A 26,130-nucleotide genomic window follows, 5' to 3' on the forward strand; every position below is an offset into this window, starting at 1 on the left:
TTCTCACAAGTAAAAAATGAGGGTTTGTATTAGTGTAGGAACAATTATACTGTTGATAAAAATTCATTACCAAGAGAAAGTGTGCAGAGTAATTATATATACCATAGAGGTTTTCTGTTATTACAAATTCTGAGATACAGTAAACTACAGTACTGTGCACGGGGGGTTCATGAAACAGTCCCTATATAAATCAATGATTTACTGTATAAGATAAATAACAAAACTAGCATTAATGACTTTAGCAGATAAAGAGGAATATTCCCAAAGAATGAATAGTAAAGGATTCAGCAGAACACATTTGCAACTAGAAATTCAAATGCTGGTTTGTCTATCTGACTTGACATCAAGAATTAGATGAAAGAAACAGGTTTGTCATTTGAAAATCCCCATAAAACTTGCTGGCTGAAAACTAACCTTAAATATCAGCAGCTCTAGGAAATGAACCAAATGCTCAGGTTCTGATAAAATCAGCTCACATGCTTGTTCAAGGAAAACTGCCAAGGATGTATGTGTGACTCGGTTCAGTATGCCAATCCATCGACGATATAACTGCTGTGATAGAAAATAAATAAGTCATTATCATATCAAACAAATGCATTTCAACTAACTTAGCACAGATTTTGTCTTTTGTAATCATAAAGACAATTATAATATTAATTTTTTTATTTCTATTCTCAGCTGATGTTCATATATCTTTGTTCTCTAAGCTGACTTATATTGACACTACACCAAAATAACTAAAAATTTCCCATTTTTTTCCCTTCATGAGGAACAGCCTTACTTTGTCTCAAAATCAAAACTAATACCCTTTACACTTGACATCATCATTAGTCAGTGCGAGAGTGGGCATGCATATGAACATCAGGGGAGTATAGAAATAACAAACTTGATTATTAAAATTCCCTTTATTTCTATGAATCTCACCTGATGTTCATATTGCTGATTCACACACTAATGATGTGTCATGAAGGAGAGAGATACAAAATTTAAATTCTTGAAATAATACTAATTCTTTACACTACACTCACTTCTTAGCCTAGTGCCTCGGTACCAAATTGCTAAAATTAATTCTAGAACTTTATTATCCTGATTGTATTCATAAATAATTTTCATTACCTACTACTTATCTGTATACTATACCCAACACTGTGTATTACAAATAGGAGAAATTAGACTCAAGAATAATTAAATTCAGCTATTAATAAAACTAAAAGAAAGCCAGCTTTCATTAAACTACATCCGCTGCAGCTACTTCAGGACCTACATCCCAGCAATCATGACAAGAGAACCAAAATTCTTTATGATAATGTTTGACAAATACAGATTTGGTGTGGCACTGAGTTGCTGGTGAAACTCTGTCCAAAGAAAGATTCCTACAAAAATTTCGGAACAATTTAGGAATATTACCCCGAATGTCTGTGGTTCAGTTTTAACCAAATATTGCTTAACAACTCTCACCAGATAAAGAAATCTATGCTCTGTTGTAATCCTCACTTCCTTTTACAAAGAGGGAATTTAAAAGAACTGTGGTAAACCTTATGTATGTCCACTAAGCCTGGTAGACAGCTGTATAGGACCTTCAAAGGTATCTAACCACCTGTACAATGTCTCGCGAAAAGCCTTTTACTTGGAAGAGGTGCCAGAAAGCCTCTACCTTTAAAGAGCCAAGGACTCCATGGACTGGTTGTACCTCTGCAGGTATGACTGACAGAGATGCATGAGACAATAGTGTAGTTCTCTTGGGACCTCAACCAGAGGAGCAAACTGATCAGGATACCACACGGCATGAGGCCATCTGCGAGCCACCAGGGTCATCCCGAGTCCTGACATAATCAACGCCACCCATGGGTCTGGGATGGAGGAGCAGGACATGGCGAACTTCCTGTTTTGCTGGATGGCAAATGGGTCGATCCTTGGAGAGCCCCAGAAATCAAGAAGCATTTCCTCTACAAGAGAGTAAGGAACACGCTAACCCTACAACCTACCCAGCAACTGAGTTTGTTTGCAAGTACTGTGCATTCCTCTTACCCATAATGTACATAGCTGACAACTCTATGGCATGAAACACCCCCCAAAGAGGCTACAAGACTGTGCCCCATTGCTAATGGTGTTGTCGCCATCAACATTACTACATGTCTCCTCAAATGTTCTTAGAATGCTTGCAACACTATGAGGGCTACTTGCATCTAGAAAACATTGATGTGCAGATGCCTCTCTTCTTCTGTCCAAAACCCCGACACGACCAGTTCATCCAAGTGTGCTCGGCACCCCTCCTTCGAAGCATCCTAGAACGATTGCATGTCTGGAGGCAGAAATTTTAAGGGGAACTCGACCTGGTGTGGTTCTCCTGGTCAAGCCACCTGGGCAGTTCAGCCAGAACCTCCTGGTTTTATAGGTAGTAGGTTGGCCAGGGCACCAGCCAGCCGTTGAGATACTACCACTAGAGAGTTATGGGGTTTTTTGACTGGCCAGTCAGCACTACATTGGATCCTTCTCTCTGGTTACGGTTCATTTTCCCTTTGCTTACACACACACCAAATAGTCTGGGCTATTTTTCACATATTCTCCTCAGTCCTCATACACCTGACAACACTAAGAACAACATACAATTCTTCTTCACCCAAGGGTTTACAGCACAGTAATTATTCAGTGGCCACTATTCTTCTTGACAACAGTAGAAGAGACTCTTTAGCTATGATAAGCAGCTCTTCTAGGAGGCCACTCAAAAATCAAACTATAATATATTTATTTTAATGTTGTTACTCTTCTTAAAATATTTTATTTTTCCTTGTTTCCTTTCCTCACTGGGCTATTTTCCCTGTTGGAGCCCCTGGGCTTATAGCATTCTGTTTTTCCAGCTAAGGTTGTAGCTTAGGAAGTAATAATAATAATACCACTGGAACAGGATGGAACGGGGCATCCCTATTGGCTGTCCAGGGATACTTCAGACACCATTGAAGGGATCTCGGGTAGAAGCGCCTGTGGGAAACAAGCTTCTCCAATGAGGAGAGGGTGACTGAGAAAACATTAATAGTGTTGAGCTTGGACATAAACAATCACACAATCTCCCTTGGACAGCTGATGCAATCATCTGATGAAAAGACTCTTGCTGCTGTCACATCTATCAGCATACCCAAGTACTTCAAACTGGGCTTGTGTAGAGGATTCAACCTAGCCAAGTTCATTACAATCTCCAGACCATGCAAAATGTGAGAATCCGATCTTGATCTTATAGCAATTTCCGCTCTGAGGAAGCCAAAATCCGCCAACCGTTGAGATAAATTAACTGACGTATCCCTCATGAATAGGCTCAAGGGGCTACCAAGGCGAACACCCAAATGAACCTATGGAGAGCTGTATAAATTCAGAAGCAGAGATTCATGAATTGGTACAATGTACATACCATAAAGGGAGAAGCAAGGGTACTTTTGAGATGGATGAAGAATATGCATTTCAAAGTATGTATCCTTCAGGTCTACCAAAAGCATGAAGTCTCCCTCTATGATGGAAGACAGCACAGACCATACTGTTGCCATCCTGTTTTACATTTGGCAAACGAACTTGTTCAGAGGAGAGAGGACGATAACCGGCCTCTCGCTCCCAGTCACCTTCTCCACCAGGAAGAGCCAACCTGTAAAAGCCTGGGGCCTCGTCTCAAACGATTTCAAGGGAGTTGTTCTACAATATTACATCTACCTCTGCTCGGATGGCCAGGGCTTTCCATGATGTTGAATGATCCACGGGGAACTCAATCAGGACTTGAGATGTGGGGGTCCGGTGGTCCTGTAAGGGTAATAAGTAACTGTCCCGAAGGAAATTCACTACTCAAGACTCAACCCTGTATCTCTGCCATGTCACCCGGTGGCAAGACAGGCATTCCCCTACTCTTGGAAGGGGAAGAGGAGGAACAACGGCATCAGCGTTTCCTTCTCCCTCCTCTTCAGGCATTGCTGACTGGGGCCCTTCCTTGATCTTGATCCCGCACACTTGTCAGGACCCAAAGGTTTGGTCACCACCATCTTTGAAGAACCGGGACCCCTAATGGAGACAGTACGACGTACTGAGAAACAGCCCTCCAAGATTTTACCGTCATCTACACACAACTTCCAGGAAGAAAGACGAGGCAGCCCGCACATACGAGTTCTGTAAAGACAACGCCAGGTTTGGGGTAACCTGTTTTGAGAAGCGAGAAACAAGATCATCTCTTCTCTTCAAAACCCAGTAAGCCCAGTAGTTTGCTGCTTGGTGAATAAGGTTGGTGACTGCTTTCCCAACCAACAGGACAAGAATCTTGTACCTATTCAAAGCTTCCGGGACTGATAACCTCGTCAACTTTGTGAAGTACTGTATGTTTTACTGTACTCATGACCACTGGTCAAGCAAGGAAACCACTTGGAGAGAAGTCAAGGCCGAAGCCTCCATGGCCACCAACTCAAGAAGTCAAGGTGTGTTCCGCCTTAAGTCTCTCCAACAAGATCCCACTGACGGGTCATCCTATAGAGGTACAGTCAGTGTTCTTTGGCATGTAGAACCTCCGCTGCCTAGAGACTGGGGGGGAAGGATTTTTGCTTGACCTACTGGACTCATGTGAGTTATCAGCTCCACAGATCTAATCATCCATTCAGTCCAGGACCAGACCACCAGATCTGACCATGACAAATCAAACAAGGGGCTCAATCCTTAAGGAGCATCAAAGGGCTGATCAATGACCAATGTTCTCCCCAATGGAGGTGCCACAGTTGCTTCCCCCATAATCAGGGATTGATGGCATACCAGACATTTTCATGGGTGTTGCCAAGAAAGGCACTAGAGAAGACTTGGCCTTCCTGCCCATCAAAGAATACGCTTACCATACCAGGAGGCCATGATCTACACTCGATAATTGGGAATAATTACAAACAATTATATACCTTTGGTGAGGGTGAGTAGATTTATCTTCGGTTTAAACATAAAACAATCCAGTGTCCAACCTACACTTGCACCCTGCTTCGTTTCAATATCAACATAAAGACAATATTAATCATTCAAAATAAAAAGTGGAGAGGAAACAACAGTACAACTTACTCATTACAGCAAAAGTCAAAAGTGAAGAGTTTTTGACAGGAAGGTGGATGAGGCTACCTCAACCATAATCACCACCTGTCATTAACTACCTCATTAATGATATCCACAGCTGTTCCAGCTTTGCTGAAGACATTCCCTAATTTAAAGGATGAAAGGCTTGTATACGAACAGAAATAAACATTCAAACGTAAGCAGAAGGAACCACTATAGTATACTGCATAGATTAAAAGAAAGAACATGGCAACTTACAGAAAATGGCACTTTCTTTGATATACACACACAAAAGTTTTAATACTGGTGAAGACAAAGGTTGGCTACCTATCTTGAAAGAATATCAGGAATATTTTACTTATTGTCCTGCTAAAGTTAAAAAAGCAAATACTGTAGGATGAAAATATGCAAAAGCATAAGTTGGCAGGGTTCCCCTTCTCACTCACCACACATACCTTACACATCTTGTTAACAAGCTTCTAAAGACCAAAACAGCTGATGCGGATTCACTCACAAAAAATATGAAGGTTTGTATTTTTGTAGAAAAATATGCCATTATCCAAAGACTCTACCATTACCAATATAATAATTACCTTTGACTGTTCATGCTGCGCATTTGGTTTCCAGGGATTATCAGAACGATGCAGAACAGGCGGGGAGTTTCTGCGTTCCCCATTGGTCACTGGTGGGCCTTCTGGCATTGTAACTGAGGAGTGCGTGCAAAAAAATGGAATTTGAATAATAAAATCTATCATAACTTCTTTCTATGTTGTCATTCAATTATTATCAGAATGGTTGTATTTTCAAATATGGTACTAATACATAATGCTTTGTTTCATTAACATGATTTAGTCCTCAAATAAAAATATACACTCTTTCTGAGTGAAAATTATAAAAAATTTTATTTTTATTAATAAAATAAATTTTTGAATATACTTACCCGATAATCATGTAGCTGTCAACTCCGTTGCCCGACAGAATTCTATGGAGGGATACGCCAGCTATCACAATACTAGAAGGGGGTGTATTTACCAGCGCCACCTGTGGCCAGGTACTCAAGTACTTCTTGTTGACACCTCCTCAATTATTCCTCGGTCCACTGGTTCTCTATGGGGAGGAAGGGAGGGTCGATTAAATCATGATTATCGGGTAAGTATATTCAAAAATTTATTTTATTAATAAAAATAACATTTTTCAATATTAAACTTACCCGATAATCATGTAGCTGATTCACACCCAGGGGGGTGGGTAAAAAACCAGTGTACAAGACTAAAGGATAGCTAAGTATCCCGTATTTCATATAATCAGTTATCCACAATAACAATGAAATAATAAGTACCTGGTAAGGAAGTCGACTTGAACCGTTACTCTGCCTTTAATAAGATCGTCTTCCTTACTGAGCGCAGCATTCCTCTTGGGAGGCTGAATCAACTCAAAGGTGCTAAAGTATACAGGGCTGTAACCCATACTAAAGGACCTCATCACAACCTTTAACCTCGGCGCTTCTCAAGAAAGAATTGACCACCCGCCAAATCAACAAGGATGTGGAAGGCTTCTTAGCCGACCGTACAACCCATAAAAAGTATTCAAGAGAAAGGTTAAAAAGTTATGGGATTATGGGAATGTAGTGGCTGAGCCCTCGCCTACTACTGCATTCGTTGCTACGAATGGTCCCAGGGTGTAGCAGTACTCGTAAAGAGACTGGACATCTTTGAGATAGAATGATGCGAACACTGACTTGCTTCTCCAATAGGTTGCATCCATAACACTCTGCAGAGAACGGTTCTGTTTGAAGGCCACTGAAGTAGCCACAGCTCTCACTTCATGTGTCCTTACCTTCAGCAAAGCAAGGTTTTCTTCCTTCAGATGAGAATTTGCTTCTCTAATCAGAAGCCTGATGTAGTAAGAAACTGCGTTCTTAGACATTGGTAGAGAAGGCTTCTTGATAGCACACCATAAGGCTTCTGATTGTCCTCGTAATGGTTTTGACCTTCTTAGATAGTACTTAAGAGCTCTAACTGGGCAAAGTACTCTCTCCAGTTCGTTCCCCACCATGTTGGACAGGCTTGGGATCTCGAACGACTTAGGCCAAGGACGGGAAGGAAGCTCGTTTTTAGCCAAAAAACCGAGCTGCAAGGAACATGTAGCCGTTTCAGATGTGAAACCTATGTTCCTGCTGAAGGCGTGGATCTCACTTACTCTTTTAGCTGTTGCTAAGCACACGAGGAAAAGAGTTTTTAATGTGAGGTCCTTAAAAGAGGCTGATTGGAGCGGTTCAAATCTTGATGACATTAGGAACCTTAGGACCACGTCTAGATTCCAGCCTGGAGTGGACAACCGACGTTCCTTTGAGGTCTCAAAAGACCTAAGGAGGTCCTGTAGATCTTTGTTGGAGGAAAGATCCAAGCCTCTGTGGCGGAAAACCGCTGCCAACATACTTCTGTAACCCTTGATCGTAGGAGCTGATAGGGATCTTACGTTCCTTAGATGTAACAGGAAGTCAGCAATCTGGGTTACAGTGGTACTGGTTGAGGAAACTGCATTGGCCTTGCACCAGCTTCGGAAGACTTCCCATTTAGACTGATAGACTCTGAGAGTGGATGTCGTCCTTGCTCTGGCAATCGCTCTGGCTGCCTCCTTCGAAAAGCCTCTAGCTCTTGAGAGTCTTTCGATAGTCTGAAGGCAGTCAGACGAAGAGCGTGGAGGTTTGGGTGTACCTTCTTTACGTGAGGTTGACGCAGAAGGTCCACTCTTAGAGGAAGAGTCCTGGGAACGTCGACCAGCCATTGCAGTACCTCGGTGAACCATTCTCTCGCGGGCCAGAGGGGAGCAACCAACGTCAGCCGTGTCCCTTTGTGAGAGGCGAACTTCTGAAGTACCCTGTTGACAATCTTGAACGGCGAGAATGCATACAGGTCGAGATGGGACCAATCCAGCAGAAAGGCATCCACGTGAACTGCTGCTGGGTCTGGAATCGGAGAACAATACAAGAGGAACCTCTTGGTCATCGAGGTAGCGAATAGATCTATGGTTGGCTGACCCCACAGGGCCCAAAGTCTGCTGCAAACATTCTTGTGAAGGGTCCACTCTGTGGGGATGACCTGACCCTTCCGGCTGAGGCGATCTGCCATGACATTCATATCGCCCTGAATGAGCCTCGTTACCAGCGTGAGCTTTCGATCTTTTGACCAAATGAGGAGGTCCCTTGCGATCTCGAACAACTTCCTCGAATGAGTCCCTCCCTGCTTGGAGATGTAAGCCAAGGCTGTGGTGTTGTCGGAGTTCACCTCCACCACCTTGTTTAGCTGGAGGGACTTGAAGTTTATCAAGGCCAGATGAACTGCCAACAACTCCTTGCAATTGATGTGAAGTGTTCTTTGCTCCTGATTCCATGTTCCCGAGCATTCCTGTCCGTCCAGTGTCGCACCCCAGCCCGTGTCCGATGCGTCCGAGAAGAGACGGTGGTCGGGGGTCTGAACAGCCAATGGTAGACCTTCCTTGAGAAGAATGCTGTTCTTCCACCACGTTAGAGTAGACCTCATCTCTTCGGAAACAGGAACTGAGACCGTCTCTAGCGTCATGTCCTTTATCCAGTGAGCAGCTAGATGATACTGAAGGGGGCGGAGGTGGAGTCTCCTTAACTCGATGAACAGGGCCAGTGATGAAAGTGTCCCTGTTAGACTCATCCACTGCCTGACTGAGCATCGGTTCCTTCTCAGCATGCTCTGGATGCATTCTAGGGCTTGGAAGATCCTTGGGGCCGACGGAAAAGTCCGAAAAGCTCGACTCTGAAGATCCATACCCAAGGAGACAATGGTCTGGGATGGAACGAGCTGAGACTCCTCAAAATTGACCAGGAGGCCTAGTTCCTTGGTCAGATCCATAGTCCCTTTGAAAAACTCCAGACAGCGACGACTTGTGGGAGCTCTTAAAAGCCAGTCGTCTGACGGAGCCGGACACAAGATCATGATACTGCTGCACAGTCTGTGAACTGTCAAACATGGGCAAGCGAGGAAGTACAGTGACAACCCGAATCTGTCTAGACTGTCTGGGTCGTACAGACAACTCCTTAACGGGTTGCTGAGGTTGCCGCACTGCGTCACAACAAGTCACTTCTGTTGGTTGTTGAACGTCTTCCCCGTGACACATTGACTCCGTAAACAAAAAATCCTCTAACAAGGACTAAGCTTGGACTGCATGTCATGCAACACAGCTCAAGGTCTATGGGAGAAGGTGTGGTAACAGACGGGATTAGCGACTGAAGTGGAACCATAACCTTCCCTGTAAGCATGTTATGCTTAAATAAAAGTCCATAAGAGGTTATGCAGCTAAAGGTTCCCTCCAAATGACAGAGTCCTCAAGGGAATATCAGAAGGAGGGAGAAAAGAACTTTCTCATCTACAGGGACCTTATCCTAGAAAAGCTAAGTTCTCTGAGTGAGGGTTCACTGGTGCAAAAGCAGCAGACTAGAAGGCAATGTTATGAAACTGCTTGACAGTCTAGTGAGTTGGCAACAACCCAAGATGTGTGACTGAGAAGCATGCGGTAAGGTATGCAGAGCATGATGTATGCAGAGTATGCTGTATGCAGAGCATGCTGTATGTAGAGCATGTTGTATGCAGAGCATGCTGAATGCAGAGCATGCTGTATGCAGAGCATGTTGTATGCAGAGCATGCTGAATGCAGAGCATGCTGTATGCTGAGCATGTAGTAAGCAGAGCCTGCTGTAAGCAGAGCCTGCTGTAAGGAAAGCAGAGTGTGTGCATGGCGTTTAACATTTCTCAGAAATTCCATGACCAGTGCTAGAGTGCTTTATGCATGTTTGCATGGGGATTAAAAATCAACATAATGTTTACCTTACATTCATAACTCATGATTCATATTTTTGCCATGGTTTGAAAATAGAGGTAAGGTATGCTGAACAGCAGAGTCATAACGAGCTGGAACAACAATAGTTGTGGTTTCCTCTTCAAGACTCTGTTGAGGGAACACCTGAGGCTCAGTCTGCAAAGGCTGAATAAAAGACAAGCAGAAGGAAGGCGCATGGGTGGAGGAGGCTGACTCCTAGCATGAGTGGTTGAACCCAAGGGTTGCGCTTGCTGAGCGGTTGGCGGAAGCGGAGTAGCAAGTTCCAGTTCCTGTGGTGTGAGCGGAGCGCGATGAGGAAGAGGCTGCGCAGAACAAGGTAAATGTCTCGCAAGCTGAGGCTCCTGAGGCGCAAGGCTAAGGTGTTGTGGTGCTTGCCTTGTGGAGGGTTGAGCTCGCTGCAGCGAGAGCTGAGGAGACTGACTCATGGACGGGAGAGGTTGTTGTACCTCAACCGAGTGTTGCATCACTGGTGGAACAGCAAGTGGAGGCGGAGGAAGAGAGGTATAATCCTCCTGATCCCATTGTAAAGGTTGCCTTAAGGAAGGCGGAGGCTGAACACCACTGGGAACAGCAAACTCAGCACGTGGCTCAACATCGTACGCCTGGCAGGTGATACTGCGATCAGGCGGAGCGAGCGTAGTCGGAGAGAGTGTAGGCGGAGGCGGAGGAGCAACACTCTCAGCCCGACACTCACGCATCAAGTCCGAAAGCTGTGCTTGCATGGACTGTAGTAGAGTCCACAACATCGTACGCCTGGCAGGTGGTACTGCGATCAGGCGGAGCGAGTGTAGGCGGAGGGAGTGTAGGCGGAGGCGGAGGAGCAACACTCTCAGCCCGACACTCACGCATCAAGTCCGAAAGCTGTGCTTGCATGGACTGTAGTAGAGTCCACCACATCGTACGCCTGGCAGGTGGTACTGCGATCAGGCGGAGCGAGTGTAGGCGGAGGGAGTGTAGGCAGAGGCGGAGGAGCAACACTCTCAGCCCGACACTCACGCATCAAGTCCGAAAGCTGTGCTTGCATGGACTGTGGTAGAGTCCACAACATCGTACGCCTGGCAGGTGGTACTGCGATCAGGCGGAGCGAGCATAGGCGGAGGGAGTGTAGGCGGAGGCTGATGCGCAACACTCTCAGCCCGACACTCACGCATCAAGTCCGAAAGCAGTGCTTGCATGGACTGTAGTAGAGTCCACTTGGGGTCGGCAGAAACTACAGTAGGCTGAGGTAAAGCCTTAACAGTCGAGCTCTGTTGTGGCAGAACCTTACTCCTCTTAGGCGGAGTGCATTCAACTGATGACTGAGGAGAGTCAGAGCTAACCCAATGACTGTGAACTCTAACTTCGTACGTCTGGCATAGGTCTGGACTTTACGTTTAAAAGGTCTTGAGACCTGAGACCAGCGTTTTCTCCCCTAAATTTCTTCTGCAGACGAGCAAAATAAGGGCTCAATCGTCTGCGGGTGGGAGTGACGGTCTCGGTAAGACACGCCCACAACCACCGAGGATACTTCTGTGCGCCGATCAAGGCCTGCTGAACCCTTCTGCCCTTCGACATTGCTTCTCCCCTGGGCTTGGGAGCTTGCAAGAGGTCCCGGACTGGGAGGACGACTGGCGCGCACAAAAGTACCCTCACGCACAACACTGACATACTTTGCGCTAATCACTTATCACTTTGATTTCTGTTTGCACTTATTTCACTGAACTCGAAACTTTAAGTGGTTTGTACCTGAAACACGCAATTCTATCCTTTTTCAAAAGTTAGTAATTGCGAAAACAGAATTACAATGTAACAGAAAAATCTAATGAAAGATAATTCAGTGGCTGGAAAGAGACTAAACACTAGATCACTCTAGAAACGTTTAGTTTCTTCCCCTAAAGAGACTAGGGAGAAGAGCAATAACGAAAATGACGTTACTCGTACGCCTGGCAGGCTTGAATGAAACGTTTATCCTCCTCTTTCTCCCTCCGTCTCTATCTCTCTCTCTCTCTTTCTCTCTTGACTTAGAACCTGAGAGAAGAGCCCAATCATATATATCGTTAAAACATATTATTGTTAAAGGAAAAAACTGAAAAGTTCCTTTATTAGGATCAAAACCATTAAGTTAAGAAAGAATGAACAAAACGCTAGACACGGTTACTCTTACTGCAACGTGAAACCGTGAACATTCTTCTCTATCGTAACGATAGAGTGCAAGTTGAACGTTCTGAACGTCAACAACTGCAGAGACAAAACAAAACGTTAGTTCAACTTTGAAAACAGTACGAGACTATCAAAGAAATTCTTTCAAACTCTGTGGCGGAAATAGCATAATATGTTAACAGGTAAAACCGAAATGACGGGCTCAATATTAATTAACTTCGGTACCAAGAAAAGACCGCCTACTATTAGGAAGGTCGAATATAAACAAAAGTTAATCTATAACTTTTGTTAAGCAAAATTAAGAAAGAGAGTCTATACTCTCTTAGACACCAACACTTCCGTCTAAGGGAAGGGTCGGCCATTGAAAGGTGAACGAGAGTTCATACTCTCTAAGCCACCATAATTAATCAAATTAATTCCAAAAGCTAACTAAGCTAATATAGAAGTTTCCAGTAAAGCGACAGCCGAAATCAAAGAGAAATACTTCACCAAAGTCGTGAAAATACTCCAAGAACATAAGCGTATCCCAGAACGTCTTGCCGGAAGCACGACAGAGGAATAATTGAGGAGGTGTCAACAAGAAGTACTTGAGTACCTGGCCACAGGTGGCGCTGGTAAATACACCCCCTTCTAGTATTGTGATAGCTGGCGTATCCCTCCATAGAATTCTGTCGGGCAACGGAGTTGACAGCTACATGATTATCGGGTAAGTTTAATATTGAAAATTCATAAATGAAGATACTTAAAAATGATGCTTCTCTAATAAGGTAAACAAATTAGCAAGGTCTGAGTTTGTATTGGATTTTTCATGGGATTCCTTTACATATAATAATAGGTGACAACATTTTGCACTCTCAGAGTAGGGTTACTATTTGACTTGTGTTTACTTGAGGATTGCTGAATTTCAAGAACTGTGTATAGTAGTTTCATCCCTGTTCTGCTTTATAATCACAACACTAGAGCTCAAGGTCCAATCATGTCTCAAGCTTGGATGCATTACAGTGCTTATTTTTATGCAGTACAAAAATGCAGTTTTGGTTGGATGCAATATACTGTAGTTGCCCCATAACATTCACGGGGATTACATAAGCGATACCTATAAATGTATAATATCCATGAATATGTAATACTCATCTCAATTTAGCATCACCAAACTCCTACTTCATTTATAACTATAACCCTTTGTGTATCTTTATAAATATTAGAAGGCAAAAAGGGTATAAAATGGTTGAAAAGAGCAGATTAAACTATTATTCTATCATTATACAGTAATTGGAACAATAACTATAAAAAGAGACCAGACTAACATTAGTTTACTTTATTTTCCTCCACATGAATTATCAAATACACAAACTCACAAATATTAAGGAATGAGTATGATTAAATATAACAAATTCCGAGATTATATGACAAATTCGAAGATAATTTGTATTTTTCCTAACCATACAAACCTTAGCTATTTACAAAGGGTATTACTTTTCGCGTAGCTGAAATGGCGAGCCATTAGAATTTAACGAGGGTGTATTACCCCCGCGCTAGTTAGCGGGGGGGGTAGGGGAGTGGTAGCTAGCTACCCCTCCTCCCCCTCACACACACGTGAATACTCACTTTCACTTAGAGGTAGGACTTGTCTTGGGGGACAGGGCTGGTGGGCAAATATGTGTAAATAGCTAAGGTTTGTATGGTTAGGAAAAATACAAATTATCTTCGAATTTGTCATTTGTTCCGTAACCGAAATACAAACCACGCTATTTACAAAGGGTGACTTATCCCTTAGGAAGGGTGGAAAGTCCCCAGCCATACTGGCTTTGGCTTTACCCGGGGACTCAGAATCCGAGTGAGTCGCACTCGAGAAAAGGAGTCCCTGCACCTCACAAGTTCCTTGCTCCGCAAGGAACCATGTGGCCTACGTAAGCTTGTGTGTGAAGGAAGAAGTGTGACTCGTCCTAGGCAGTTGACCTGGAGTTCCAGAAGGAACTCTGGGTTAGGACGTTCCCAATACCACCTCGTCAGGGTATGGGGGACGCGACAGTATTGACTCAATACTCGGAACACAAGGAAGCATGGTTTACCTGCAGAGGTTCGAGGTCAGCTATGCAGAGACCAGGATGCTGCTTCCCCGTAGAGGGGATGATGAAGAAAGAAGTAAGGGCCAGACATACTTCTTTCGTTCATGCAGACTAAAACCTGATAACAATGCCCTCAACCTTCTGCTACCTGTCCAAAAGGGAGCCTGAGGTTAGACCAGCTGTTGTGTAGCCACCACAGAGCGATAGAAAAGGTATCGAGACTCCTGTGGGTCACGCCCTGCAGGAAGCGGGCTGCGAAGGTCATCAGACGCTTCCAGACTCCAGCTTGTAGCACCTGCGTCACAGAGTAGTATTACTCGAAGGCGAGGGACGTTGCGATGTATCCAACATCGTGCTGTAGGGCGACGTGACGGGGCAGGGTCTGAAGACAGGACGAGATGAATGTCCTTGAGTCCGGGCTGAAGAGGTATACTGGTGACTCTCCCCCCATGTCCTCCTTGTGTTCCCAAATCGGCTGCAACTGAGGACAAACTGCAGCTGTTCCCAGCGCTAACCTCTCGATTCCTTACTGGCAAGAAAGAGAAGGTCTTGGGACATCAGACACAGAATGGAGACTCGAAATCTTGAATGAATCGGACCGAAGGGCCGGGACCCTCAGATTCTGAGTCTAGCCAACAACTCAGGAGCGAGCCTGAATGTTGCCTTCCCCTCTTCCTTAGAAAGGGGGGAGTAGTAAGAGACCAAGATGATTGCTTACACCCTGGCCGTGGCCAGAGTGAGCAGAAGACCCAAGGCGGAATACAATCCGAGGCCTGTCGTAAAAGGGTCTTGAGAAGATCTCTTAAAGGACTAAAAGTCCGAGCCATGCTCCAAGTTGGAGGTCTTCCTCTGACTAGGGCAGGGACGATCGTAGCTTCGCATGAGCGAGGATAGATCCAGCGGGCAGGAAAAAGTTATCCCTTTAAGCCTGAAGGTCAGGGAAAGGCTGAGCGACAGGCTTCATTGCCGAGAGCGGAAAGGAGTTTCCTCCCGCCGAAAGGCAATAAGACTGTTATTGCTGGGGAAGAGGCCTCAAGGGAAGAGGTATATCTCCCACGGCACCAACCACCTTAGACTCTTCACTTTGCCTGGGAGACCCCTGTGGATGACTATCGCAGATGACGCGACCTCCGTACCGCGACTGTAGCGGGTTGTCTCTTCTAGAGGAGGAAGCGTAGTGTCTCCAGGCATGAAGCCGAAGCGACGTCCCGGTTCGGGAGAGATGTCGCAGTGTGGTTGCTTGAGTAGTCTGCGCCGTGGGAGAAGCTCTCCCGGGAGTTCCGTCAGGGGAAGCAGAGGGTCCAGAAACCGTTCTGCGCGTAGTCCCAGTGGAGCTCTCCCATTGAAAGGTTGACAGACAACCTGGTCTTGTTGAGACCCATTGTCCGCAGACAAAAAGGAGGGAAGACGCAGGCGTCGAAGTTGTCCCACCATCACCGGAATGCATCTTGCCAGTGTCTCGGGGACTGAGACTGGGGGGAAGACTAGCGGAAGCTTGAGGTTCCAAGCTGTCGCGATCAGGTCCCCCAGACCAGCACTTGCTGGTTACCCAAGGTCAAAGACCCCTAGGTACACTCTCTCTATGAGGCTCTGCTCGGATAGTCTGAGAGAAACATTCCCCTGCCAGGAATGAGAGAGCCGATGGTGGTATTGAGAGAATCTCAATCATCCCGGCCGGTATCTCTACTGCAAGATGTGAAGGTGTGAAAATGCGTCCCCTGCTGGTTAGAATGAAGTCGACGCGCAACGGGGAGACTCGGCAGTAGCTGTAGGATCTGAAGAGGGGCCAGACTAAGGCCCCTAAGCCTGCCTGAATGATGGAGAGGTATCCTTCAGGTCTTGACCATAGGCCTGGACCGGAACATGCCCCCACCCTTTCCTTTGACGAGTCCGAGAACCGCATCAAGAATGTGGGGAAAGGACGAGAATATCCACTACCATCAAGAGGCTCCATAGGTCAACACTCATTGCAGGTCTAATAGTTCCGCTGGTCCCATAGGGCCAGGGAGTCCGGTTAAACATTGCCTGAAGCCACCGGAACTTGGATCGCCCCACATGGAACTTATCCTGAGGCGACCGTTCGGACTATAGACGGGTCAATGAGGAAAGAAGAACTAGGAAACGTTTCAAGGTAGGGCTGAAAGCTCTGCTTGACTGAGAACAGGTACTGCGACTCTCCTCAGTCTTGCCACAGTCAACCAAAAGGAAGGCTCGGAGGATGTGGTAACAGAATCTGGCGTCCCCAGGTGGTCACCCATCCAAGTACCGACGTTGCTTAACCTCGCTGGATGGACGAGAAGCGGGGTTTCCAATGTGGTAAGGCGGTTGACTCAATATCATGGCCAGATACTCCAGATGTTGAGGCAGAGGAAGAGAAGGCTCCAAGCAAAATACCATGAGCCCACACTCATGGTAAGCATCCGGAAGCTTGTCCCGGCGCTGAAGAAGGTCGAAACCCGAGCCTACAGGAGTTGACCAGCCCTCCAAACAGCAGAGGAGGCGGAAGCCTGCCCCTGAGCGGCCAAGAGGAAGGCAGGGAGAGTTCTCTAGGGAAACAAACCTGCTATGCCACGGCGGGATAGCCACACTGCATCATAAGCAGGAATACTTGCAGTCTAGGCTGAATTCGACGAGCACCCTGGAAGATGGATGGAATGGAAACTGAAAGTACCCGTCCTTCCGATCCAGGGTTTTTAAGGAGTCCTGTCGCCTCGTTACCAGTCTGATCGATTCTGCTGGCCGAAGTTTGTTCGACAAACTTGATCGGGCCTGAGAGGTCGACTATGAACATCCCCTCTCAGATCCTTCCTTACAAGAAAGGATCGACTGAGGGGGCCGGGGGTGAAGCCGTCGATGATCCTAAGGAAGACCTTCGCCTAAGGTATGGATCATTCTGCCCAACCGGGCGACTCTACTGACGCTATGGCATAGAGGTTCAGAGACACTGAATTCGCTGACAGAGACGGCAGGCGCGATATCCTTGGCTACTCACAGAGAATATGCAGGAATGGGCATCGGGAAGCTGTCATTCGGATGAGTAACCTTAAGCATCCTCCCAGCGAGAAACCTGCAATCCTAGAGTTCGTGAACTCCTTTTAGGACTATGCCCCCCCGGGGGAGTCTCCCGTGTCATCTGTTCCTGACAGGAGAAAACTGCAATTGGACACCTTGTCCCAGTTGTCGTACCCGATAACTTAGGCCAACGTGGTTGAAAGAAAAGGCGCTGGAGCCCTGCAGAGTCTGGAAGAAAGCGCCTTGGAGGAGTGAAACCGGAAGTCGATTTACTCCGCACAGCAGCTGTCTAAGTCTCTGTCCTTGGGCACAAACAAACTCTTCTCAAGGATGGAAGGGTGTCTGAGGTCGTCGACCTCCACAGATGAGACACCCGAAGGAAGCCCTCAGTCAGCGCGTCCAGATGGTACAACATCGAGCTTGTCCGCAAGTTAGATACTTAACGACGAAAGGCCAAGGTGCCTGAGCTCGAGAGGAGGAAAGTACCCTTGATCTTCCTGTAGCTTCCTTGAACCAAACCTCGGGCCGTAACCGAGGAGGGAAGAACCTGGTAAGCTCCCAGAGGAAGAGGTAAGCAGTCACCCCTTGTCCGATGGAGAAATCTCGAACGGAAAGCCCCCCCCCCGCCAAAAAACCTTCCAGGAAATGACGGGGAAGGGCTAACCCAGGTTCAGGAATAGAGGAGTGTTGCTCAGATCTCCCTTAAGTTTCTCCTATTCTGCAAGTACCATGCTCTGTGTTTACGGGGTGAGACAGTGTTCTGGAAATACGCTCCAGAAGAACTCGCCAGGCTGGTCATGCTGCGAAAACCCCATTGGGAATCGGGGTCGCAATTGCCCTGGAGCTCGCACGACGGGAATTCCTGGTGGTCGGCGGGCGATAACCCATAGACGAGCAATGGATACTGCAAGAAATAAGCCGACATTTGTGCGAAGAAACACTGTAGGTTCGCGCGACGGAACACCATCCGTTTGCACGATGGAAAAAACCGTTGGTTCGCGCGTGGGCGAACATTGGAGAGCATGAGCGTAGACGTGCAGGCACGTGGGCGAGCGGGCGAGCGGTCGCGCGGGCGAGCGGTCGCGCGGTTGCGCGGGAGAGCGGTCGCGCGGTTGCGCGGGCGTGCTGGCGTGCTGGCGCGCTGGCGAGCGGTCGCGCGGGCGAGCGGGCGAGCGGTCGCGCGGGCGAGCGGTCGCGCGGGCGAGCGGGCGAGCGGTCGCGCGGGCGAGCGGTCGCGCGGGCGAGCGGGCGCGCGGGCGAGCGGTCGCGCGGGCGAGCGGTCGCGCAGGCGAGCGGTCGCGCAGGCGAGCGGTCGCGCAGGCGAGCGGTCGCGCGGGCGAGCGGTCGTCAGGGTGGGCAGGTGGATGAGAGCGAGTCCGAGGCAGCGAACGCATGCGTTAGCGCGATGGCGAGAAAACGCACTGCTGCGTGGGCGAGGAGGACTGCTGGCGATATGGATCAACAAGCGATCGGTGGTGAGCTGGTGAGCGCTAACGGCAGGTTGGCGATGGCGCGTTGTGATATGCCGACGCGATGGTCGAGCAGTATGCGCAGGTGAGCGATCGTGCGATGGCGAGCAGTACGCGAAGGTGAGCGATCGCGAGCAGTGATCAGCATGCGCAGGGTCGCGCGATGGTGATCAGTATGCGCAGGGTCGCGTGATGGTGATCAGCATGCCAGGGTCGCGCGATGGCGATCAGCATGCGCAGGTTGGCGGTCGCGCGATGGCGAACAGCATCTGCAGGTGGGCGATCGCGTGATGGCGAACAGCATACGCAGTTGAGGGTAGCGCGACGGTGATCAGCATGCGCAGGGTTGAGCGATGGTGATCAGCATCCGCAGGTGTGCGGTCGCGCGATGGCGATCAGCATCCGCAGTTGAGGGTCGTGCGATGGCGATCAGCATCCGCAGTTGAGGGTTTGCGCGATGGCGATCAGCATCTGCAGGTGAGGGTCGCGCGATGGCGATCAGCATCCGCTGTTGAGGGTCGCGCGATGGCGATCAGCATCCGCAGTTGAGGGTAGCGCGATGGTGATCAGCATCCGCAGTTGAGGGTCGCGCGATGGCGATCAGCATCCGCAGTTGAGGGTCGCGCGATGGCGATCAGCATCCGCAGTTGAAGGTCACGCGATGGCGATCAGCATGCGCAGGTGAGCTAGTAGCTGGCGAACCATGTTCCTTCAGAAGTGTGGGAGAACGTTGGCGTGCCGGCTGTAACACACGTGGGGGATCCGGAGATCGCTGGCGAGCTGATGATGGCTGGCGGGCTGATGATCGCTGACGAGCTGATGATCACTGGCGAGCTGATGATCGCTGACGAGCAGAAGGCTACGCGTGGAAGCCTGCGCAAGAAGAAGAGTCCTTGACCCCGACCTGAACCGAAGTTCTAGATCGCGAGGGTGAACGTGGGCGCACAGGGCGCGTAACAGGAACCAACAGGAACCGCAGGGAAGATCATCTTGAAAGCGCTGACGAACAGGAGAGCGCTGATGAGCAGAAGGGTGCGCAGGGAAACCCTGACACGCAAGGGAAGAACCCCCGTGGGGGCAACCCTTTGCCCCGAAGGGATCGTTGTCCGCCGGGAGACTGATGTCCGTCGGAAGACCGCTGTCCGTCGGGCAGACCGTTGTCCGTCGGGAAGACCGTTGCCCGTCGGAAGACGAGATCAGACTGCTGTCCATCTGCACCAAGGCGGAAGATCGAGAAAAAGGAGTTGTAGGCTGCAAACGGAGATCCAAAAGGCACCTCAAGCACCCTTATAGGGAGATGGGAGGCCCTTATGACGAGGCGGACGGTGGGCCTTACGGCGAGGGAGGCCAACAGCAACAGCAACAGAAGAAACCTCCGAAGAGGAGTCTCTATGAGTGTACTCTCTCGCGAACGAAAGAGAAACACTTCGTGGAAGAGACTGGTCAGCCAGTGACCTAAAAGGAGCAATCCTCCGAAGAGGGGCTCCTGCAGTTGCCCAGCCCCTTGAGCGAAACTGCAGGTGCGACCGCTCAGCACCAAGAGCATAGTCGCAGGAAAAAAGGGCAAGAGAAGAACCCCCCAAAAGGGGAAAAACTCAAGCCTGGACAGGAAAAAACTTCCCTCGGAAGGAAAGTTATCCGCCCAAGGAGGCAAGCCTCCTGACTGTTCTAAAATGAACTGGAGAGCTGTCCGTCGACACGGGAGTACTACCAGTAGAAGGAGACACGCCCCTGACGAAAATACAAGGGGGGAGGCAGCAACAGCCGAATCCCCAGGACTCCACCAGACAGCTCACACCGTTGCTATATTACAGAAACGAACTAGATCGGTAACTGTAAAAAAAAAAAAAATAAAACAAATAATATTAGTACACATTCATTCCCCCGGGAAGGCTCCGAAGAGGAATCCCGAGGGAAAGGAACAAGAATTACACAACAGGCACGTGCCCTCACAACCACTTACACTCGTGGAAGGAGAGCTGTAACCAAAACAGAATTATACCAATTATAATTATGTAACTATGTAATTATGTAATCTAAAAATGAATGAACACTAAAGAAAGAACGAAAACCCCGAAAGGAATCGTTCTACAAGCTGAAAAACAAAAAACAACTACAATTAGATTCATAACTAATTGATACAAACGTACGGCGTAGCAACCCCCCACACGGAAAGGAAGCTAGGCTACAAGGGCGTAGTAACACGTAGTAAAAGGGTGAACGACCTCAAGAGAGAGAGAGAGAGAAAGACATAAGTCAAACTCGATCGCCACCCATAAAAAACGCCGTGGTGGCCTAACTGCCGAGGCCTCCACGTAGATATCGTACACTACACACACACATCTGAAAAGGAAACTTACTTATTTCTATACTCAAATACATATACAAACATGAAAACATGTTTACATATATATTGAGTAAATGAAAAGTAAGCGATTAAGTAAAGACAAAACAGACAATGGCTGCCAAGCGAGGACCAAGACAGAGACGTCTGTCACAGTCCGAGCCAAAAGTTAAAGTTAAAGTGAGTATTCACCTGTGTGTGAGGGGGAGGAGGGGTAGCTAGCTACCACTCCCCTAACCCCCCGCTAACTAGCGCGGGGGTAATACACCCTCGTTAAATTCTAATGGCTCGCCATTTCAGCTACGCGAAAAGTAATACCCTTTGTAAATAGCGTGGTTTGTATTTCGGTTACGGAACAATTGCATTTTTCCTAACAGTACAAAACTTTAGCTATTCATCAGGGGTATTACTTTCGGGGAAGCTGAAAGGACGAGCCATCAAAATTTAGCGACGGTTAACTATCCATCCCGCTAGTTAGCAGGGGGTGGGAGAGTAGCTCACTACTCTTCCCACTCACACACCTGTGATTGAGCTCACTTTGTTTGGAGGTAGGACTTCAAGGGAGATAGGGTTGGCGGATAAGTTTGTAGAAATAGCTAAGCGTTTGTAACTTTAGGAAAAATACAAAATATCCCCGAATTCGTCATTGGTTCCGTAACTGGAATACAAACCTATGCTATTTATTATGGGTGACTCACCCATTAGGGGGATGGACGTCCCTGCTAATCTGGCGTTTTGGCTTTACCTAGGGCTCCCTATCATAAATACGTTGGTACCAAATATAAGTTGTCCCTACACCTAGCTAAACCATACTACGTAAGGTCTGAGGCCTACGCAAGCTATGTGTTGAGATAAGCAGTGTCAGTCATTTGGAACTAAATGGAAAGGAGAGGTTAGGTGACCTAGCAGAGGTAAGCATTGATGACCCGATAGATCTTCCCGTTTGAGGAAGGGTGATGCCACTTCTCTTAGCCTGTGAACTCTTTCGTCTTATGAGGAGACTTTCAGTTGGACGATGGCTATGATCATACCAATGTATACCAGTCTCTGAGAAGGAAGCAGTGATGACTTCTCGAGATTTATAAAGATCCCCAGATCTTGACAAAACTCTTGAGGCATGTCTTGGTGATGAAGAAAGGTTATCTCCAAGTCTGCTAGAAATAGCCAATCGTCGAGATATCTGAGGAGACGAATGCAGTTCTTATGAGCCAAAGATGAGACTAGGGCGAACACCCTGGTAAAGACCTAAGGTGCTGTTACGAGATCGAAGCAGAGAACCTTGAACTCGTATAACCTGTCTTCATGTATGAATCTGAGATACTTCCTGGACGACGGATGGATTTGGATCTGGAAGTACTGTATGAGTTCTTGAGGCCCAGTGGGCACATGAAGTCCCTTGGTCAAACTGCCTGGGTGACCGTGTCTGCCGTCTCCATACTGAACGGAGTCTGTTGGAAAAACTTGTTCAGGGGAGAGAGATCGATGACTGGTCTCCAGCCTCCGGATGCCTTTTTCACAAGAAAGAATATACTGTAAAAGCCTGAAAACCTGTCCACGACCTCTTGGAGAACGTCCTTCTGCAGCATGGTCTGGACTTCAGCCCGGAAGGCCAGCTCTTTTATGGATACCTTTTCATAAAAGCTTAACAGGACTGGATCCCGAGTTAGAGCAGGGAGAGATTCAATGAATGGGACCCGATACCCTATAGTAATCACCTCAATCATCCAGGGATCTGCCCCGTGATGCTGCAAGCATCGCCCCACAGGTGGTCGGTGATGAGGATTGACATTCCTACCGGGAGCAACCATCTTGGCTACTCCCTCTAGCTCCCCTCTTTCCCCTGAAGGACTTGCTCCCTTTCTGGTCTTTGGTCTGACACGGGTGCTTAGACACTTTCGGAGGTCCAAAGAACCTAGAAGTCGAGGGGTTGGAGGTAGCCTGCTGATTATGAGAAGACTGGGACGGTCTTCCGTAGGACCTGGATGTCATGGCCCTATGGAGGAGAGAATCATTCGATGATTTCATCCATCGTTCAGCAACCCTCTCAATCTTCTTGGGAACAAAGAGAAGGAACCCTCGAGCCTGAAATTCTTCAATCATGACATTTCCACATTCAGTACCTGCCTCTGAAACTTCCCTATGATGGCGTCCCTCCTCTTGAGTATGACATTCGCCCACAAGTTGACGACGTGGTGCGACAATAACTCAAGAGTTTGGTTACCTGACAATAGGAAGAATTCCAAGGACTTTCTTGTGGACTCCTTTGAAAGATCGTGGGAGCGCACAATGTAGTCCAGGTACCCCAACCATAGGTGAAGCCATGAAGTAGCCTATATGGCGTACTTCCCCCCTCACTCTATGTTGAGGAGTTCAACTGCTGGAAGGGAGGTTCCCAAAGTGGAGAGGGTTTGGCTACGAAGACCCTTCATCAGAGACTCCAATGAAGGGTCGAGGGACATGGTGGAATGTGGTTCCTTCTTGATCTTATAGTACAGTGAACCCTCGCTACTTCGCGGTTCGACCATCGCGGATTCACCACTTCGCGGATTTTTTTCATAACCCATATATATATACATATTGGTAATAACAAAATCAACGTACTGTACTGAATAATCAATATAATTGATGCAAAAACTAACCTATACACAGATGTGTACACTAAATGCGTTTGTTTCTTCATTATGATCAGAGAAACGTAAACAAAACATTGGTTGCCATTTTTTATCGTGCTTTTTGCCGTGTTTAGGAAACGCATGATATAAAATCGCCTTTAATATTTGTGCCTGTTTTAGTTTAGGGTACTGTAGTACATGCATTAAGTGTTCTGTACATTAAAGGGTAGTTTGTTAACAGTACTACGTACAAGGGAAGGTTTTAAAAGTCTGAATATACATGTTAAATAAATAGGTAAATATGGTGTCACTACTTCGCGGATTTTCACCTATCGCGGCCGGGTCTGGAACCTATCTACCGCGATAAACGAGGGTTCACTGTACTTCCTTTGTAACACATAAGGAAGTGGTACAGATCACGGGGAGGAACCTGCCCTCAAGGAACTAGAGGTTCAAGCTATCTGAGACATAGCTTTCCTTCTGGCAGCCGTCAGGCCCTTAGACCAGGGTAAAGCAGCACTGGTCTTAGGGGGCCTCGGAGTTCCAAAAATCTCATCTAGAACCAATCTCTTTCCCCTCCTGGGTGGTGGTACCAGGAGTAGACAGCTTGTTGATGGCCCTCATGCAAGAGAGGATCTGACAAAAAGTTAGCTCCGACTCTCTTCTCTCTTGTTCCGTGTGAAAGTTTGGACTGGCTACCCTCGGAAGATATTTATGATCAGTGTCGATGGAATCATCTACCTCACGGCTCACATCCAGAGCTTGGGATAGGTCTGGGTCATTGACTGGGTTGTGGGAGGGACCTGCCATGGGGGGCAATCCTGTCCGCCTCGGCCAAACGTGCCTCCTTTACCTTGGCGTTCTTGGGTTTGGTCTTGGTGCCCTTGGACTCCCTTCACACAGGAAAGAGTTCCTCCGAGATGTTGGCTGTAGGAACTTCCAAAGATTTTGAAACGCCAGTTGTAGAAGCCTTAGCTACAGAAGCCAAAGGCTCTTCCTCTGTGGGAGGTAAGGATACTGGGCGTTGGTCCGAAGACACCACCTCAATTTCTTGTGGGTTGAAAGGATGGACAGTGATCTCCCCAGGAGAGCCAATGTCCCTGCTTGTCCTAGGGTGGATGAGATCGGCATGAGGTGGAGTTACGCCTCTCATCTTCCTCTTTTGACGTTTTGTCAAGATCTCCTTCCTCTTAACTGGAGTAAAGGGAAGGTTCTCGAAAGAAGGATCTATAGCTGGAGGCACCTCGGCACTAGATCGAGATGGGGAGGATCATAGTGCCTTGTCTGATGAAGATCTTCTAGGATCAGAACTCTTATGTGACAAACTCGAATCGGACTCTAAGGGAATTCGTGGAGTAGCCCTGACTGGGACAATCGGGGGCTGTAGCGGTGGAGGAGCTACACCCAAGGACTTCTGAAGGGTTGACAAAAAGGTACTAACCCAAGGAGGAAGCTCATTGCCCTTTAAGAAGTCCTGGGTTTCCTTAGAGAATCCAGGAGGTGAAGAACGTCATCTAATATGGATCTTAGAAGGAAACTGAGACAACATAGGAGATAGTCTCTAGGGCAGCAAGAGATGCTCTTTCGTCACGCAAAGAGGGCGATCGGACTAATAGGTACATTGGCATACTTATTCTGCAGCTCCTTGAACCCTTCCAGGAAGGGTATCGGCCTACCGCTAGAGGTAGAAGTAGCTGTAGGCAGAGGCAGATGTGTTGGGACCGCACTTGCTCACAATTCCGGTACCTTTACCCATGAATGTCTCATGGAAATCACCGATTTGTGCATGAAATCGAGAGATTCACGAGCAAAATTCCATGTTTCATGCGACAATGGACGCGATTCACGAGCATCAGAAGCTGAACTGGAAGGTGGAAGCCCTGAGGACTCCTGTTGCACCAGAGCCACCTACGTCTGATGTAAAGGGCAGTGAGGGCCTCTGAACAGGGGCAATGCAAAGCGTTGGAGAGTGCGTTACTGAGGAACGCGCTGTAAAGCGTTGCACAGGGGAACACTTTGCTAAAGCATCCCAAGCCGAAAAAGGCACTGGGGGTAGCTTAGCTGGACACCTGTCTATGGGGTGTTCCGTATCCAGATCAGGTTCGGTCCGGGGTAGTTAAGGTGAAGGACAAGTTGAGGAGAGACGCGCAGATGGACTGCGTGTGTGCTTACCTCTTCCTATTGGGGAGGAAGTCTAGATTGTGATCGTGAATGCGCAGTCGGTGATCATGAATGTTCTGTTCGTGATCGTGAGCGTGTAGCCAGTGATCGTGAACAACGTAAACATCTCAAGTGCCTAGCTAGCGAACATAAGCGTTGGCCTCGTGATTGTGAACGTTGTCCTCGTGAATGGCATCCTCGTGAACGGCGTCCTCGTGAACGGCGCCCTCGCGAGCGTGAACATCGCCCTCGTGAACGGGAGCTTCACCCTCACGAACGTGAGCGTCATCCTCGTGATCTAGATTGGCGCGATCAAGAACGCGAGCATCCAGACCTAGATCTAGACTGTCTTGATTGTGATGAACACGATCGTGAGACTTTACCTCATGAAGAGGAACGCC

The 26,130-nt window shown here is 47.7% G+C and overlaps 1 protein-coding gene across 3 annotated transcripts in view; it reads right to left on the reverse strand.

The window, feature by feature from the left end:
- The window catches only part of LOC137652242 (eukaryotic translation initiation factor 4 gamma 3-like), a 110,578-nt gene that overhangs the window by 60,378 nt on the left and 24,070 nt on the right, over positions 1–26,130 (reverse strand). For all 3 annotated transcript variants that reach the window (XM_068385485.1, XM_068385484.1, XM_068385482.1), the window contains exons 2-3: positions 5,649–5,761; positions 415–552 (exon numbers count right to left, since the gene is read on the reverse strand). In XM_068385485.1, the coding sequence (XP_068241586.1) occupies positions 415–552; positions 5,649–5,756 (246 nt within the window). In that variant the 5' untranslated portion in view covers positions 5,757–5,761. The remainder of the gene's footprint in view (positions 1–414; positions 553–5,648; positions 5,762–26,130) is intronic.

The sequence above is a fragment of the Palaemon carinicauda genome, chromosome 13 (assembly GCF_036898095.1).
Source record: "Palaemon carinicauda isolate YSFRI2023 chromosome 13, ASM3689809v2, whole genome shotgun sequence".
Taxonomy (NCBI): Eukaryota; Metazoa; Arthropoda; class Malacostraca; order Decapoda; family Palaemonidae; genus Palaemon; species Palaemon carinicauda.